The 19,505-nt window shown below is 33.0% G+C and overlaps 3 protein-coding genes across 3 annotated transcripts; all 3 read right to left on the bottom strand.

The window, feature by feature from the left end:
• Nucleotides 1–4,835: 4,835 nt before the first annotated feature.
• Nucleotides 4,836–8,516, bottom strand: LOC139890529 (palmitoyl-acyl carrier protein thioesterase, chloroplastic-like). Its single transcript, XM_071873407.1, has 7 exons — nt 8,283–8,516; nt 6,866–7,456; nt 6,650–6,783; nt 6,420–6,533; nt 5,893–6,064; nt 5,722–5,790; nt 4,836–5,415 (listed from the first exon to the last, which is right to left on the bottom strand). The coding sequence occupies exons 2-7, from the start codon at nt 7,370–7,372 to the stop codon at nt 5,143–5,145; spliced, it is 1,269 nt and encodes a 422-aa protein (XP_071729508.1). The 5' UTR covers nt 7,373–7,456; nt 8,283–8,516; the 3' UTR covers nt 4,836–5,142.
• A 2,278-nt stretch (nt 8,517–10,794) lies between these two features.
• Nucleotides 10,795–12,171, bottom strand: LOC139890528 (omega-hydroxypalmitate O-feruloyl transferase). The gene has a single exon (XM_071873406.1). It carries the CDS (start codon nt 12,169–12,171, stop codon nt 10,795–10,797), a length of 1,377 nt encoding a protein of 458 aa, XP_071729507.1.
• Nucleotides 12,172–12,933: 762 nt separating this feature from the next.
• On the bottom strand, nt 12,934–18,992 carry LOC139890527 (uncharacterized). The gene is made up of 3 exons (XM_071873405.1): nt 18,141–18,992; nt 15,096–15,339; nt 12,934–13,661 (listed from the first exon to the last, which is right to left on the bottom strand). Exons 1-3 carry the CDS (start codon nt 18,450–18,452, stop codon nt 13,270–13,272), a joined length of 948 nt encoding a protein of 315 aa, XP_071729506.1. The 5' UTR covers nt 18,453–18,992; the 3' UTR covers nt 12,934–13,269.
• Between the last annotated feature and the right edge of the window lie 513 nt (nt 18,993–19,505).

Raw genomic sequence — 19,505 nt, 5'->3', positions numbered from 1 at the left:
TCACTAAACCTAGTGATTAAACCTATTTTCAAAGCCTAATCATGGCCAAAACGTCAACCAACCCAAAACCCGTCAAGTGACAAGAATAACTAATCACCATAAACCCACTTCATCATCTAAAAGGGTTTCACAACTAATCAAGCTCAAACCCTAACTTGAATATCAATTCTAACAAATGAAATTCGGAGTTTGAACTTACCAATACTACCACAACATAGCCGTGAACAAGATGAACAACTTTAGAACCCGAGCTTTGGCGAGAATCCGACTCCTTCCTCTCTAAATGGAGCTTTCTCACTCTAAAACTCCTCCTCTCTCTAGGGTCTGAAGATGAGAGTGTTTGTGTGGTAAGGATAAGGTTGAATGAGCTCAACCTTGCCCATTTGTGGCTTAAAACCGGCCACCAAGTGAAAAAACCAACATGCCCCTTTTAAAATCTAAAAATTACACAGCTGGCCCGTCAGACCATTTGGACGTCGTCCCAAATGTCTGGACGGCGTCCAGTCCTTTATTAGTGGACGGCGGCCCACCTCTGGGACGGCGTCCCATTCCACTGAACATGACTGAAACTGAAACAGGGTCTTACACTTCAAGATTACGATATCAAAAATTCTCAGATTTTGAACCGGAATAATCCTTCTTTAACCGTTCTGCATGAGCAAATCTGGTTCAGCATTGTTGTGGACCCCGGTCCACGAAATTCATATGATTGACTTTTGTTACGGTTTGTAGGTTAACCGTCTTTAAAACTGATTGAGCATTGGTGTAAGAAGGTGTATCCGTATTTGTTGTGTAGCGGGTTCTTGATGACCTTTTCCTGTTTCTTGAAATTCTTTCTAATGCCATTACAACCGAACGACTTTTCAAAAGCACAATATGCTAAACCTGAATTATATTTGAATAATGTTAATACATATAAGGTTGCTTTTAGCTAAGAAAACTATATATATGAAACATGTATCAGGTTTTATACCATAAACCAAAAGTAAAGAAAAATGAAACTAATAACCGGTCCAAAAAATATAACCAAAAATACAGCATACAAGAAATAAACAAAAGTTAACATAGATTTGTTCATCAAGTGATGGTAACTTCAAGATTTTATATATGAGAATTTGAATCAAGTGAGGGTAACTTCAAGATTTTATATATGAGAATTTGAAATCTTGTTGAGGTCTAAATCTGCCACCCATGATATTTTCAAGAGTCAAAAGGGAGGTTTTTTTTAGTAATTTGCATGCAATCTTTCACTTGAATTGTGCAAAGAGCCAACCTCTTTCGATCATAGACAAATATCTTCATTGTGTTACATGTATTGTCTACATATCAAACAAATAATTTACAAAGGGGAGCATAGAAACAATCAAATCATCAAATTCATAGTTAATAATGAAAGACCATGAATCCCCCACTAAGTTGAAATGTTTTTTGTTATTATGCCCAAACTCAATCGGCAAGAAATTCGATAAATTTAAGAAATAAAATCTGGTTTTGTGTCTGAAGGAAAACATTCAAGATAAAACTTAAACAGAAATTATCACATCACAATTCTTACCTCAAAAGTCAAAAGAAGAACCTTTACTTGATAATGTCATGCCACACACAACAAATAAATTTATAAAAACTTCATTCAGGCAATATCACAAACACTTAGGGTGTCTTTGCGTCAAAACAATAAAATTGATCATGAATACATATTTTTTCTCTATATATAACCAAAAATAAGGATGCATATTTGTTCTAAAATAAATTTCTATAATTATGAGAAGGAAATCAAGATTTACATCCATAGCTCGCATGGGGATATTGACATAATCGTTAACCCAATTCGTAATAACAATGATAAATCAAATCAATTGCCCGTGCTTGTTTTTTTCCGATAGAATCATGTCAGCAATTAAGATTAGGATTCACTAGGCTAATCACTAGGCTAATCAAATCAATAGACCCTCAAGTTATTGGATCGTTCCGCGTTTAGTCCTCGCCCATTTTTCATTTACACCCTACCATTATTTACGATTTACCCTACTTTCTTTCATCCGCTTTTAGTCCTCGCCTAACATTCACTTTAAACCTCAGTTATCTTCTTAACGTATCTACAGTTTCCTATTTTTTAACAACTTTCTACTAAAACAGCGACGACAACATAATCCTAAAATCAACCACCGAACCGTTGGTTTGAATCTTGGGGGAGTTTTCTCCAAAGTTGTGTCTCTAGTATCCTTCACTCTGTGCAGGCCAATCAGTTAACTTAAAGCATTTCAGTTACGCTTTGCGCGATAGATGCGAAAAGTTTTTTCCTAACGCTTATGTGGATGACAAATGAGAGTAGTCGATGCCTAATTTGACGGTCAAATAAAAAAAACACCTGTTACGGAGTAATATACAAACGAAGATATCTTCGAGTACCAAAATTCAGAATAGAATAAAAATTACATAATTACCACTATATTACTAAAAGTGATGGGACTATGGTCGTTCCAATAAAAACAAAATGTCGTACCATCCTTCCATTTCACAATATGAAATTAGGATTCACTAGGCTAATCTAATTATTGTTAATGATAATTAGCCTAGTGATTAACATGTCAGCAATTAAGATTAGGATTCACTAATTGAGTGACATAGGATTTTTTTTCATGATTTATAATGTAATAGATATTAATTAATTACTATAATTTTTAATTGGAAACTTTATAAAATAGAAAAATAACATCTGCCTAATTTAAATGACTTTAATTATTTTACTCCTCAATTCAAATAAGGCAATACAATCAACAAATTTTTTTATAACTAATTCACAAAATTTAAACAAAATAAAAAACGTTGGAATAATTAAATACGGTAAATAAAAACCTTGAGAATTAAAATCGTTCCTTAAATTCTATCTGCCATTATACATTTTATTGGTCATTATGTATCACAACTTTTTTCATATTTTCACAGGTGAGAGACTTTGTTCATTCGACCATTTTCATTCTATATTTAACATAAGATACATGTTTGTAATTTTACACAAGTTTTTTGACATTTCAGTTGTTAGAGTTTTAATTATCTATCAAAGATTCTGTCAAGTATAATTTTATTCCTTAGAAATATGATATTTATCTTCTATAAAAGAATTTATCTTTCACAACAAACAAGTATCTATATCTATGTTCATATATATTAAAATTATATTATATTAGATATAATAATAAATTTAAATAAAGTCATATGTAATAAATCCATCACATCTATAAAAAATTTATTAAATTAAAAGTAGAATTATATTCAACATTTTATCAATGATCCTCTTTATTTGTTTTATTCTCAATATATCTTTAAAATTAAATTAAAATTCGGTTTAAATCATTAGTTTCTATTGATATAAATCACATACTCCGTATCTTTCTAACAACAATGGTAGCTATGTACGTATATTTAAATAATTTTTTTAACTAACCCGAGTTCACGAGTCCTTGAACTAGTTTTCAATATAAACTTAATATTTTCACGATAAATTGTTTCCTGATTTTAAGTATAGAATGTATGTTATAATATGAAAAATTAATATTTTTCAATTAATGTTTAACCATTACCTAATCAGCTATTGTTATTATTGTCCATAAAATAATTGGTTAAACAAACAATTTGTGGTATTTGAAACCTAAACCTCTTTTTTTTTTTTTTTTTTTTTTTTTTTTTTTTTTTTTTTTTTTTTTGCAAAAAATAGAATTAAATTGACAGATACAACTATACAAGTACATTATAAATTAGTATTGTTGGGACCGAAATATCTTTATTATTTTAGCGAGATATTATTATATCGATAAAATAATAAATTATTAATTTAAAAAATTAGCTTATATTTTTGAGCAACTCTCAAATTAATGCATCGAGGACCTTCGGAACAGATCACTCGGAAAGAAGCATTGCAAGCGGCAACAACTATTCACAACTTTTTGTTGCAATACGAGAATACAATGCCTCGACTCTTAATTGCAATGAGGAGATTTAAGGATGAACTCAATATAGATTTGAAGTTCAAAAAAAAAAAAAAAAAAAAAAAAAAAAAACAAGCGACTATAGATTATTTTTTCCTAGAGACTTTAGAAAATTTTAGTAATTATTAATTTATAGTTTTGCTGGGACCAATATATTTACATTGAAATTTAAAAAAAATTATTATATTATTTTATCGATTGGCGTCTAATTTTGTACTAGTCCAAGTTATGACCGGAAAAATTATTAATTTTATAGAGATAATAATTTATCGAGTATTAAACTATATGTTGAAACCAAAATCTCTTATTAATTTAGGATACAGTTACTTACAATAATACATAATATATTAAATGCACAGTTAACTATCATTATTGTAGTACACATTTTTTTCATTGGCTATTGGATAGAAATTAAACATGATATATTAAATGCACAGTTAACTATCATTATTGTAGTACACATTTTTTCATTGGCTATTGAATAGAAATTAATATTTTGCCGGTGTTAGTTAACCCATCAACATAACTTAAAAGCCTAATAATATATGGATGACATTAATTTGACTTTTCGTAGTTGCAGTTAAGACACAAGTAGGTTTGCACCTTTTTCCATCTTTTTAAACCTCGAATAGAAGTTAATTTTATTATCATGCAATCCATTAGTAATGAAATCCCTAACCTAGAAAATGAGTACATTTTGATTCGAGCGAAAACAAACAAGTCAATCACTGATATGCAACAATATCAGAAGTAAAAATGCAACAAACAAGTAATCGCCGAACCAATTCAATCAACGAAAACTAGAAAACCACTTGTGCTTCCTGAACAAATGGAATCATCAATCCAACATAAACCCGCAACAAAACGATATTTGGTTATAAATAATAAAGAATAGCAACATCGACATTAGTAAATCCGTAAAAGGGGGGTAACATAGAGAAGAGAGTGTGTGCAGACAGTGCTTTACTTACAATAGGTTTACACTTCTCTCCATTCTTAAACTAAAATGGGACTAAAAAAAAAGAACATACAAACAATGTAGAATGAAATATATATATAGATGATGATGAGAGGTCAAAACATTGCAAATACTAGTTTGCAAGAAGCACAAGTAGCAAAATGAACATAATGCCATTTACCCTATAAAACGAGCCCATTAGCCACTTTGAGTTGGTAAGTGATCGATGCTCCTGAACCTGTTCGCATATTTGGGCCTCCATTTGGTTCTTCCTTTCACAATCTCACCACCACTGTCTTCTAGTCGAAGCAGATGCTGACAGTCAACATGGTTCGGGTCAGCAGTGGCTCCATTAACTTCACCCAATAAGGAAGTGAGTGACTGCAACACACTGTCCTTCATACACTCACGACGATACTCGAGTGTGAAGCTTGCAAGCTCATAGTTTTCCACCACATGTTGTGGAGCACTCTGCGATAATAATCGGATAAAAATTTAAATAAAATTATTAAAGTTGCAATTTCAACCACCATTTAAGAATGGATGATTGTCAATGAAGTGTATCATAATTCTTTATTCATATTTGAGACACTAATTAGTTGTAAGCGTTTTAATCTTAAGTATAAAGATGTTCCAGGTCAACCCAGCACAGCTTGCATCTGCTAAACGTGCACATTTAGCAGTCTAATGAAACTTTATAGCATGAATTTATTCATAATGAGTCGACTCAGTTCAGGGTCAACCACCTGACTTATTCTAAAATAGATTAAGATTTACCTCAAGGACCCAGCCAACGTACTTCACATTGTTAACATGCTGGTTGACATCCAAATCACTCCACTTTGGCTAAAAAAAAAACAAACCATTCAAAAGTTCATTATTACACCTAGAGATATGATTTCTATCATTCATAAAAAGACTTGACCTTTATGGAAAGATGAAACTTACAGTTAAGCCACTGCGAACATGATCAGCAGTGTTGACATCAAGTTTTGGCAATTTTATGTTGTCGTCATCGACAACAGGAGGAGTGTCGACAAAGTATTGTTCAATTTCAGCTCGAACTTCATCAGGAATTTTCGATAACCTTCTTGTAACCTTATTCATCATGACCCAGTTACTGCAATGTATAAACAAACAAACAACCTCACTCTTAGATAGTTAACTGTGGGTTCAATAATCAACAATTCAACATAGCATAACATTCACGAGTTTTTGTTAAAACGCCAATCTAAATGGGTTCGGTCCCAAAATGGACGTAAACCGATTACAAACTCGACATTTATACTTTGTAAAAGTATAGATACATAATGACTTGTACAGTATGACAGATGGAAAAGAAATGCTTGAAAAACTCAGTCACGTCCTGTTATGGACCGAGAGCCGAATTTTATAATATTTCATGAGTAACTCGAGAGCTAAAATAATTATAACCAAACAGTAAAATAGATAGTTTTCTAATAAAAAGTTTCAACCTTGATGCCCTTGTTAATATCTCGCCTGTTTTGCAATCACGAATCAGCCAATCACGACGCATACCGTTTTTCCCAGAAGCAGCTACCCAAGTATCTACTTGGACCACATCACCCCTGAAATAAATTTATTTGTGAGAAAATAAGTAAATCAGAATAACAAATTATATTCTAATTGTTATAATGTTAACACTTTTCATGCAACAAATATCACATATATATGAATGGCTTACCAAGTCGGATAACGTTCCACCAGCACTTGCATCTTTGTGACCACCCAAAATAGATTCTTCTTACACATCTCGGGCGTTGAACCAAATCCGTCACCCAAAAGTCCAGCATTTTTAACATGATTAAGAGCCGTTTCCTACAAAACCAATAAACATTTTGTTTTAGTAACAGTGCAAATACATTTCCTTTAAGCTTATGATTACAAAACTAGCCCATACCTGCAAATGATTCATTAACGTCTCAACCGATGCAGTTCGATCAGCCCCTATTTCATACGATCTTATAGAAAAGTTTTGACGAAACACAAATCCATCCTCAACAATTCTCCCGAAACCAAACGGATCCAGATCTACAAGCATATCCGGACGCTTAGTCTTCCAATCGAGCATCATCCATTGCTTTTCAGCTGCCAAGAAAATAGTAGTGATAGCAGCAAGAAGCATACTCCAATCAGGCAATTGGTTGATAAAAGTCCTCGGGGCATTCGACGAATTATCATCAGTTTTGAGACCATCCATGACACCTACTCGAGTACCATTAACCTTCGTCGGAGCTTGTGCATTAGTCTTAACTTGTAAACCAGAAGATGCAGATTTTTTTGTCTTGATTCCACGCACATCAACGCTACCCGGCCCATTTCCGTAATTACCAGCATTCTTGGCACCAGAGTCAGATTGCGGGGAAGAAATCGGAAACAGCGAAGCAGTGGCAGCCGTAGCAACCATGACTGATAAATTCCAAATGTCAGAATCCAAAGTTAAATGGCCCTAAACAGGCTCACCGAAGCTGATAAATGAACAAACTATACCCTGCACGACAAACAAAATTATTCGGTAAACAACGAATTACTTCTTATAATCTATGCATGCTCTTGCAAACATCTAATTACTAGTTAGAATGGCCCGACGAGGTGAGCTACAAGTAGTTCTAGTAATGCATAGTTTTAGTTATGATTTATTATCGAATTACCAACGCAGGCGTTATTAAAAGACACAGTATCTTATGAAATGGCTAGGGCTCTTTTTATTAACATGTTAAATCCAAAAGTAGTTACAATCAAACAAGAATCATGTTTAGCTCGAGTAGACTACCATTAACATAACATGTAAATCACCTTTCAAATATTATCTTCCAAACAATCATAACAAGAAAAGAAAAAAAATAATATATATATATATATATATATATATATATATATATATATATATATATATATATATATATATATATATATATATATATATATATATATATATATATATATATATGCAAAATTATACAAATCAACATACATGTATGTGTGTATATACATATCAATTTCAATTCTAATAGCAATATACATCCATATATAGTCATATACAAAAAAATATATAATATTGTACATATATAGCCTGATAAAAATATAAATAGAAGATAGATACAAAATAGTGCAGAGGACATGTTCTTACCAATAGATCTGAGATTTTCCAAAACCAAAAATAAATAAATAAATGCAAAATAACTCAGAAAGAAGAATCCAATGATATACAGGCCACTTCATTTTCCCCCAAATTTGTTACAAATACGAAGTTTCTAGAAAAATAAAAATTGAAAAAAAAATAATAATGTAGAAATGGTTGAAAAATGTAAACGCACCTATCGTTGAGCTTAAAGAAGAAGGATCGATGATAAATTAGTGGCAAAATGAGGCCGTCACTGATAGTTGTTTGATCTGCATATCCTAATTGGATTGAACAAAAATATAGAAATTGTAATGTAAAATGTAAGGGTTTTCGATGGTTGATTTGTGGAGGAATTTAAATTTTGTTTTCTCACAAATGTTGATTTTTTGTCTTTGGGAATATATTAAAAATAAAAATTAAATGAAAATGGTGTGTTATTGTGTTAGAAAGAGATGGCCAGCGGTATTTTGGTGGTAGGGATTCTGTGCCTCCAGTGACTTCCTTTCTTTTTCTTCATCCTTCATTGCACATGCCTTTCAAAACTATTTACAATCATGCCATTCATTTTTTACCCTCACTTTTTCACATGTAATTTAGAATTTAAAATTTAGATTTAGTAAATAAATGTAATTTTGGTTAATATGTGAACAAAATTGTATAATTAAAGTATTTATTATTTCAAATTCTATAAATATATATTAATTATTATGTATAATATTCTTATACCGAGTAACAATCAACAATAATTGTAAAGTCTACGCAGGGGCGGAGCTTTATTAGGGCAGGAGGGGGCCCTCGCCCCTCCAAAAGTTTCGGTAAATAATGGTATCTTGTAGTCCTTTGAGTTACGAACGTTTGAGCTTTTGAATCAACTAAATCGGAGTCCGTATGAAGAAGATATGACGAAAATGGTGAAGGCGCGCATATTTTATTTTCATCAACAATCTACTTGATTCTTTCATATCTCTTGGACATTTTTACCTTGAAATCAATTTTAAACTAAAGTTTAAGAAGTTAACTTAGATGATGTACAATCATGATCGATATTGTCACCTAAAATGTGTATAAAATATGCAACTTTGCCATCAAAGTTAGCGTTTTTTCTTGCAAAAAATCGTATCACACATTAGACACAATTTCGCCTCTCTAACTGTAACGTTCAAGCTCCGCCACTGAGTCTACGTCTAAAAAAAAGCATGTAATATTATAAAATTTTAAAATATGACGACTAAAAATTACCGGAATTGATATTTTCACTATCAGTACTACTTGTTCCACTCAAATTGTTTAAAACGCCCTTAATGAAAGACTTACACAAATTATTTAAAACTTTTTATTGTAATTTATTAAGAGATATTTAGGAAAAATGCATGTAATGATTATGGAACAAGTATAACTAATGTTGGAGATATCATCTCCCAAATTACTGATAACATTTTTCATAAATAACATTATATATATATATATATATATATATATATATATATATATATATATATATATATATATATATATAAACATGTAGTTTAGAGGAGTTTGACGGGTAATGTTTGATCGTTTTTTGTATAAATAATATTTGTAAATAACCCAGGTATAAATATATTTAGCAAACTCTCTGAAATTATAACATACTCCGTAGTCATTCAATTAAAAAATTGTATTTACATTTTCTATATGTATTAGCTTTTACATTTTCAAGTTATGTGCGTGAATGAATACTGAAAAAAATAATTATAACCGATAACTTAATCGAATAAATTATAACCTTGAAAATTGGAATCACTTGATTATTGCGAGGCGCCGTCTTAGCCTTCCCTGACCAGGATCGCTCCCACACCTATATCATCAATACACATCTTTACTATATTTCATCATTATATATAAACTATAAATTGTTTCGATACATTACTTAAACTCATAAATTTTTAGAACGTTCAACTAAAACCTATTACAATCCCTTTATTTATATTTATATTTTATAAAATAAATCTAAACAATAAAATATCAAAATGAAAAAGGGTATGGGCCATGGTGTTCTCATCTGCACTAACAGGCTGACACGAATTCACGTTTTGGACTCTTTAATGACATTAAGTATGGGGCCCACTGCAAACTTGGATTTCTTGTAGCTGACTGCTTAGAATGAGTCAAACTTCTAGTTCATTCTTGATTTTTCTTATGGCTTTTATTCAATCATTTTATTAATAAACAAATATTTAAGTTAACTTAATCAGTGTTAAGAAAGAAAAGATCTACCCCAGTGTCACATAATTTTGTTGACATATGTTACTTTCATCATTTTTTAGGTTTTGAATTTTGAATCCACCCGGTTAACTTCTTGTCTGTTTCTAAATAAAAATGTAATTTTATAAGACATGGAGGATGGAGGATTCATCGTTTGCACTTGTTGTATTGTATTGACACGTAACTTTTTTTTTTTGGGCCAAAAGAGTTTTTTTAGGTGAGACTACTCTTTGATAAACTAACAACGTGTGTTTCATACACTTATGCGCAAAAGCCTACAATTTACAAAATATAGATAAATTGGAGTATTGTTGTGATTGCATCGGGAGATAAATACTTTAGTTGTTAATACTCCGTAGTACTGTTAAGTGTAAATGCTAATATGAATATGAATATATTAGATAAATCTGGAGTTATATATCTTCTTAAATACAAAATGTTTCAATAAAATGCTAAAAATACTATGTATCCATCAAGAACAATAATTCTTTGAATCTATTGGCAGCAACCTCCGGCAAGCAAATGCAAACCACCATGGCACCATTAGAATTAGCCACCCCTTCTGGGAGGAGAACACAGACTTGAGGTGTCGGAGTCAAGTCGATTGGGCCCACGTAAATGGCCTGACCCCATCCAAAGTCTGAAGACTCGTACATTGAAAACCGGGTCCATTGTGTGATCGTTAACTTACCCCCGAATTCAAGCTTATTTGGTCTATCCGTTGCAACGTAATCTATTGTTGATCTTAAATACTCTTCTGAAACCCCTAATCGCGCCTCACGAACCAAACGAGTCACATCTTGAAGTGACCCGTTTACAAGGTCGGACACGGTGCTAGTGGCACACGCTATGCATACCACATTTCCGTAAAAGCCCTCTTTTAGAGGTGGGTTTTTGAGCTTGGTTCTAGCGTTGACTGAAAAAGTTAATCGTAACCCGAAGTCAAGTGGCTTCACGTCTAGTGCTTTGACCCATGACCTCCAAACATGAGCGGCCATCGCATCAAAAGTGGTGCAACCCAAACTATCTGCGGGTCGTGCCACGCTCTTTAAATGGGCTTGAAATTCTCGGCTAAGCCAATAACATTTTTGAAGTGGTTTCACTTCCCATAAACTAATTGTCAAGTTAGAGCCATCGTCGATCTTCATAAACTCGACATGAGGATACTTAACAATCGGAGGATTACGAGGCGCAAAAATCTCACGATCCCAACACGGGTTTGGATCAACCATTAATGAGCCCATTTTTGCAGTAGAGGCCCAAGCACCAAGAAATTGCATAGCCCCAAGACCATCACAAATACAATGACAAATTCTTAGCCCGAGACTAAACCCACCGCAACTAAACCTCGTAACTTGGGCTATTAATAAGGGCATGTCAATGACCTTATAGTCACCTTCATCGGGAAACTTATAAACCAAATTGGACCAAGCCGGGTTAGGAACATTAAGATCACCCAAATGTTCTAATGATAATTCAGTGTGGGCTTGAACCATTAGTGCACCTTGGTTAGGCCCAAAAAACACTTCGAGCTTTCCATTTTCGGTCGCCCTTAATCTACCGGAGAACGGGTAGTAAGGGACCAGTACCTTCGCAAGGGCATCTCGTAGGATGCCCACAACATCATCAAATGAACTACAAGTTGCATTATAGAAGTAAACGGTGGGGGTGAAAACCCGAGCTCCAATTATGTCATCCAGGTTTGAGAGATACAACGTATCCCCGTCTTGAGCCTTGATCGGTCCTTCTGGAAAAATTGGGAATGATCGGTCTATCGAGATGGGGATGTTGAGGGCGGGGAAATGGCATTCTTGGACCCATGATGATGGCAGGGCCATTGGAAGTTGAAGAGTAGGAGAAGAAGAATTTTGTCGTAATAAAAATGGCATTTTGTATGCATATTTGTGCAAAATATTAGGGGCTAATGGATTAACATGCCAAGATGTTGAACTACAAATATATTTTGGAACAAGTATCAACAACAATGGTAGTTGAGAAAGAAAGTTTGCATGAGGAGAAAGTAAAAAGAGAGTTTGTTGAAACTGAACCAACACTTTTTAGTTTGTAAAATTTTAAAATGATATGCAATTTCAACCCATTTCAATACCCCCTGTCCCTCTCTAACACCAGGAACCTACTACCATTGACATTAAATCTTCATGGACATCAATTGTAATGACCAATTTTTTTTTTTTTTTGGGGGCTTGGCATCAGGTCTTTTCACACATTTAAACAGGAAAGAATATACAAGAACGAGACTTTAAATCACCAAAATCATCGACACAAATTATTAAAATATAACTCTACAAATTACGTTTATACCAAATATTAGATTAGATTCTTTTTGAAAAAAAAAAATTATATTACTCCGCAGAGAAAAAAAAGGGAGGGATGTTTTAAGTCATTTCTATGAACTAGAGCAAAAAATTCACGTTCCAAGTAACATAAACCTATCCTGATCAGCATGACCAGTCCATTCCACCTATACATTCACCAACGAACCAAGAAACCCAGTTTGCATAACACGATCGTTATAACCCATAAACGGTTCAATTTGAACAGATTTTCCTCAAAACGATAAAACTTATACGAACACACCATTACAAACTCCCCATCCATATCCATATCCATATCCATATAATATAAATAAATAAATAAAAGTATCCAGAATCATTAAGTATCATCATCATCCATAGGATTCCAAAACGAAAACTAAAAAAGTCAAGATTATCATCATCCATATGGGTGTTCTCTCTACTTTCTACCAAAAGGCACAATGGGCGGTGATAATGTAAAACCCCCAAATGGTGTCCAGTAAAAAGCTTAAAAGTTTAACTTTTCTAGTAACACTGTAAAAATGTCATCTCAAAATGTAACAAAATACGGAGGTTTATTGTCCATTCCAGAGCATAATTTAATCTCTGTTGTAAAACATCTTACCGCACAGGCTGCTGGTTGTAGTGGTTCTTCTCCTTCTTCTTAGCAGCAGCAAGTCTTGCAGTCCTTGCAGCCGCCTCACTAGCGGCAGCTCTGGCGGCAGCATCCATTTCCTTGCTGGATTTCTTCTTCTTCATGGAAGCCATTTTCTTTAACTTCTCTTTCACATCGATTCCAGATAAGTCTTCACCCACCATCTCTGCTGACTCAGCAGCAGGTTCGGATGGATTCCCGGTGTCGGGTTCATTGGAGACATCTTGTTCTTTGGTTTCCTTGGAAGATTTGTCCTTCTTCTTCTTTTTGGCAGCTTTGCCCTCACCACCTGCAGCCACATTTTTCTCTTTCTTTTCCTGATCTCCAATTTGATTCTCAACCTTATCGGCTGCAGCACCTGGTATGCAAATATGTATAACCAGGTAATCACAGAAATGCATAAATTCAAATGAAAAGTGATGAACTAATGTTACTTTTATGTTCAAATAACCGTTTTTGCAAAATCAAAAAAGGTGTGATTATGGACATGTTAGATACACACTTTTGCATTGCATTTCCACAATATGAACTTCCCAAAAAAACTGAGTTGATAAAAGGTGTAACCAATAACAACTCATTATGTACAATGTCAGATCCAAGAAAGAGATAAAGGTACATGGCACCCTTTAATTTTTGCATTTCATGAAAATGTTAAAATTTGTTGCAAAAAAGGTGTTTCAAACGTGTTATCACAAGACAGAAAACCCTTTTGAGGTTCACTGGCTCCTATTAGTATGACCATTATTGTTTGTTATGGAGACTATCTTTAAGCTAAAGTTCTGTAGGTAATCTTAAGCAGCCAACTGCTAAGCTTAATGTTGAAGACAGAAACCTTGATCATAAGAAGTTAAACTAAGGTTGCGTTTGATAAAACTGAATGATTTAGCGCTGAATGGTTCAGAATCTGAATGATTCAAAGGCTCTGAATAAAGTTTGTTCTGAATGAAAATAAGCTGTTTGATAATCATTTAGAATGAACGATATAAACTGAGTAAAATTACCTTATCAAAGTATAACATGAATAAAAAATTCAATATACTTGTTAGTTAAGTGTTCAGGATAGGATTTGAGAAAAAAATTAAAAAAAAAATTAGGCTCTTAATGGTTAAGAGAGTGTTTCATCTCTGAATGGTTCAGCACTGAATTCTGAACCATTCAGCATCATATGTCATTCAGATGTCAGAAACAAACGCACTGAATGCTGAATGGTTCAGCATTCAGCACTGAACCATTCCACTAAGAGGCAAACAAACGCACCCTAATTAAGCAGATGATCTAATGCTTTACAAAAAATAAGCAAATGATACAATTTCACACGAATAGTTGACCAGATATGGCAAAAATTTTAGGTCGAATGATTTGGGTAACGGGTCAAAAGGGCTAATTTTGGATACAATATGGCATGGGCTAGGTCGGGTTGGGTTGAAAACACTTTTTTGTCTGAGATCATTGAAACTTCAGATATGTGATTATTGTAAGTTCTAGCACCTCGCTAGTATAGTAATTTCAGTCTTTTTTTGCTTTCAAGAATTACACATGAAATTGGTTTGTAAAAATAGATTAAGATTTTAATCAAGTATAATGAATTCAATAATAGCAATAATTATAACCTATTGTTTTTTCAGCTATTTTACCATATTTACCCGTTTCATTAACTCATATTGACCCATAACCATATCTACATAAGCAATAGGGTCAAACTTCACCTGCTCAAGTGTGCATGATAATATGTATGTTAACATATGATTAGTTGTTGAGATTTGTATGGGAAGAGTATTACTAGCTAGCTTACCAGAGGTGTCTTGTTGGTTATTGATGTCGCCCATACCCAATTCAGCAAGCACTGCTTCAAGTTCAGCAAGCTCCTTTTTCTTCAGTTCCTTCTTTGAAAGCTGCCTGTCAGTAGTCATAGTATCCTTTGGACCCAAAACTTCAGCAGCAGGCTTCTCAGAAGCAACCAACTCCTCCTTTTCTGCTTCATGATCTTCTTCCTCATCATTCTCATCATCAACTTCATCTTCTTCACTTTCACTCTCCTGCAAATTTAAAAGATTAAGCAGATAATATTTTGGAAGATGAACATCATACACTGCAGAAAACATTCCTCTACAACCCATGCATGAATGAGTCGACATGTTACACTGAGACAGCTTTATCAATCAATCAAATTATACCCCTTTAAGGCAAAGTAATAGTAACAACGATCTATAGTTACATGTTCTATTATTAAGAGATGAATAACGGGTATCTATGTGCCATAGATGGCAAAACAACAAATCCAAGAAGGTCCAAGTGACAATGTCTTTAGGATATATATTTATTTTACTTAAAAAAAACATACAAAGAATATTTATTCAATTAGAAGTCATAAACACTTGAGTGTACTCTGAGCGCACTGCTAGGTCCATTTTCGTTTTAGCTGTTTCTGCTTTTAACCATTAAGGCATTTATTAAATGCAAAAACATGATAAACGTGAGCATGTGTCTTCATTATGTTAAAAGGCAATTTAATAATAACGTAATTTTATGTACCTTTATAATTATATTTATTTTATATCTTGTATATGAAGCATTTAAGTTATAAATCAACTAAACAACTTTCAGCGGAATTGTAAGAGTACTTATATAAGACAAGCAAGGTGGTCGTAATTCATATGATTGTTACGATATCCCAAGCTCTCATCGAACAAATTGGACAGTAAAATATACTGTAGCAAAGTAGTAATACAAAAATTTATTAAAATAAACTCATTTTATATATCAAAACAAACCACTCATACATAATTCAACCTCAGGTTAGGTAATCAAGCAATACAATCAAATCAGTTGTCATGTCACATTTCCATCTTACCTAAAGTGCAACTTCAATATTTGCACAGACTAAAGGAAGGCATTCAATATAGTACTATCCAAATGCCGTAATATATTAATAACTCCTATCTAACATAATGTCGAGACTATGTAAAAAGAAAAAATATGAATTTTGAGAACACATTAGGTGGACGGACACGGGCTCACTTATTTGGGGAAGATGTGTTGCATTTAATATAGAAATCCATACATGATTTTTTTTATCATTTAAGACAATAATTGTAAATCGTCATATGTACGAAAGACAGTAGGCTTTAACACTTGATCATCAGTTACATAATACTAAACTACAATCACTATCAGGTTAATACTTGATTATGAGCAACATCCAAAATAACGTCAACAAAATAAGTTTCTTAAACCAATTCTTGTTTTCCTATCTTAGTTTCAGGTATAACTTAATGTCCCCTATTGCAATTAAATAAACGTGAACAGCAATCAAAATAAGTTTTCATATATCTATAATAAACATATCATCTATTCTAGCAGTTTAATTAATGCCTAAAAAATATAATACTAACATCGGTTTTAGAACATACCTCGTGATGTTATTTACATAAGGCAATAAGTAATTATATTTCCAACTATGCCAATGAGTCACCAACACTGGAAATATACCTTTCTCGCGTAAAGCACAAAGAAATTATCGACAGAACAAATACACACTCATATTTACATTGAAGTATATAAGTCAAATTTCTAACAATATAGATTCATAGATCAAATCCTTATTCCCAATCTTAAATTTAACTACCAATTAAAACAGCAGAGAAACAAGGTAGGTCAAGCAAGCACCACACTTCAGATAATATGGATAATACTTACTATGGCATGTAACAGATAGATGACAATTGTACCATATACGCAACAAACAAACATATGTAAACATGGATGCAGTGAGACAAAAACACAAAATTAAAGAAGATATCATTCATGATGACTTTTTAAAAGATACTTAATAACGAACAAAGCAGAATAACTGATCTTCGTAGTAACATCCATCAAAATCAGACCATACAGCATAAAAAATCCACCAAATCCATTAATGAACAATTGTCATGCTAATGTGCTATAAAACCCATTTTAAAATAAAAATCATGAGACGACCTAGCCCAAACATTGTCTTAAGAAACAAATAAAAACTAGCAATTCTTCATTTAATTAGACAGATTTTAAGAAATAACATCAAACCCAAATAAAAACTGTTTAGCTTATTTATGACGTACTTAACCATTAATGCATATAATACTTTCCAATAGAAACAATGTAAACTCATGCAAACCCTGACGTAACGTATAAATATATGCAATTGTATAGCTACTGTGTCAGCAACAAAACTAGTTGGTATATTTAGCGACATGCCTACTAAGAACTTTTAACCTACCAATGACATGCACGTATAACAAACATTTATGAATCGAATTTCAATGAAAATGAGGTAGACTACCATGCAAAAGTTTAATAACTTAGACCAATGAAGACTGTGAAACCATTATGGCCAGGGGCAGTACTTAGGCTATGCCGGAAGGGGTGCTCACTCCGTCTGGCTTTAAAAAAAAAAAGAATTTTTTTACACCGAAAGAAAAAATTACTAAAAAGTAAGGTTTCTTTTTGTTTACGCCCCTGTAGTGTTGTAGTCGGGTTCAAGTTCCAACGCTGATTATGTCTAAGGCAGAACTAAACAGTCATTACTTATGTATATATCCCTATCTTACATAAAAACGGACACAGCTGTTTGGCCAAGCCAACCAAAACTGTTTGGCTCATATTTATCAGAGATGACCAGACTGTAATGAAAGATTACTAGAATCCAACCTAACACACAAAACTATCGGTGAAAATTATAATAACAACCAAAACATCATACAACAAAAAATCCACAAACCATACAGTAAACAATAGATGCAAATGAAATATAACAATAAATAAATGAGCAACTAAAAAGGTATCATTAGAGTTTCCTTACCTCAACAGGAGTCTCGTTTCCTTTCGCCTTATCTTCCTCATCAGCAGCACCCCAAACAGAAGGTGGCGGAGCTGTAGTCGCATAGTAATCGTCATCGTCCTCATCATCCACGTCAGCCCATGACTTGGCAGTTAATGGTGCTGGAGCCCAAAAAACCTGCTTCTCCTCTTCCTTCTCCTTATCTATCCCCTTCCTCGAACTACCACCCTTTTCTTTATCCAATTTCTTCTTCTTTTTCAAACTTCCAAGTGCAGCAAACACATTCGTGCTGCTGATTGCAATTGAATCATCCTTCCTATTTCCTCCAGCCATTCTCAATCACAAAATCTCAAATTCAAACTCAACCGATCAAATTAACAAGTTCACGAAAACCTATGTATATGTATATGTATCTATATATACTTATACTGTTATACACACAAAAAGTGAACCTGAATGGCTGAATGTATAATTTAACAACTTATAAAACTTCTGGTAACAAAAAAACGCAATGAATATCGCCAAAATCAAAATCTCGAAAAGGATATCAGGAATCGAACAGTAATCAGTACTTTAAATATACAGATTAGATTAAATACGAAACGATACCGTTCCGTTTGCAGATTCTGATAAAAATTAACGATTCTTAACAGAATTGAACCGGAAATACATAAATTAAGGATTCGATTAACGCAAACAACAACAACAAGTTGAAGTAACAAGATCAAAAATCTCGTAACTTCGCTTTGCGAACGATTCGAAATAAGTTATGTGACAGATCGATTATCAAAGCTTGTGAAAACTGGTGCTAATTTGTTGATTGTATGTGGGTATGAAACTAGGGTTTGGATGATGATATGAAGCTGCTGCTGCTATTGTTGCTATTGAAATTGAGGTGTTTATTTAGGTTTTTATATTTTGGAGTGTTCATTGTGTGTGTGTGAACACATGAATTCAGTGTTTTTTTTTTTGTGTTTGTGAATCTTGACCGTTTATTTTGACGTAACGGTTAAGATCAAGCCACCTGTGTGTAATCTTGTGTAATAATAATAATAATAATAATAATAATAATAAAATATTAATTATAATCTTGTATTCCCTCGGTCCATATAGATAGTCATTATTTATCCGAAATTAATAGTTCACTTTTATAAATAAAAAAAAATATGAAGTTTAAGTTCTATTATGTCCTTAATGTATGTGGATATAATTAAATGATAAAGAAAATATGTAAGTGTAAAACTGAAAAGTAAACAGAAAGTACAGTACTTTTATGACATTTTTTTAAATTGCGTGTTTATTGTCTGCGGACTATTAATATGGGACGGACGGAGTATCTTTTATGGATGTGATTCTCACACACCACTATTTAATCTATATACATTT

The sequence above is a fragment of the Rutidosis leptorrhynchoides genome, chromosome 2 (genome assembly GCF_046630445.1).
Source record: "Rutidosis leptorrhynchoides isolate AG116_Rl617_1_P2 chromosome 2, CSIRO_AGI_Rlap_v1, whole genome shotgun sequence".
Lineage (NCBI taxonomy): Eukaryota > Viridiplantae > Streptophyta > Magnoliopsida > Asterales > Asteraceae > Rutidosis > Rutidosis leptorrhynchoides.
The sequence above is the reverse complement of the archived record's forward strand: the minus strand, read 5'-3'. Positions and strand labels throughout refer to the sequence as shown.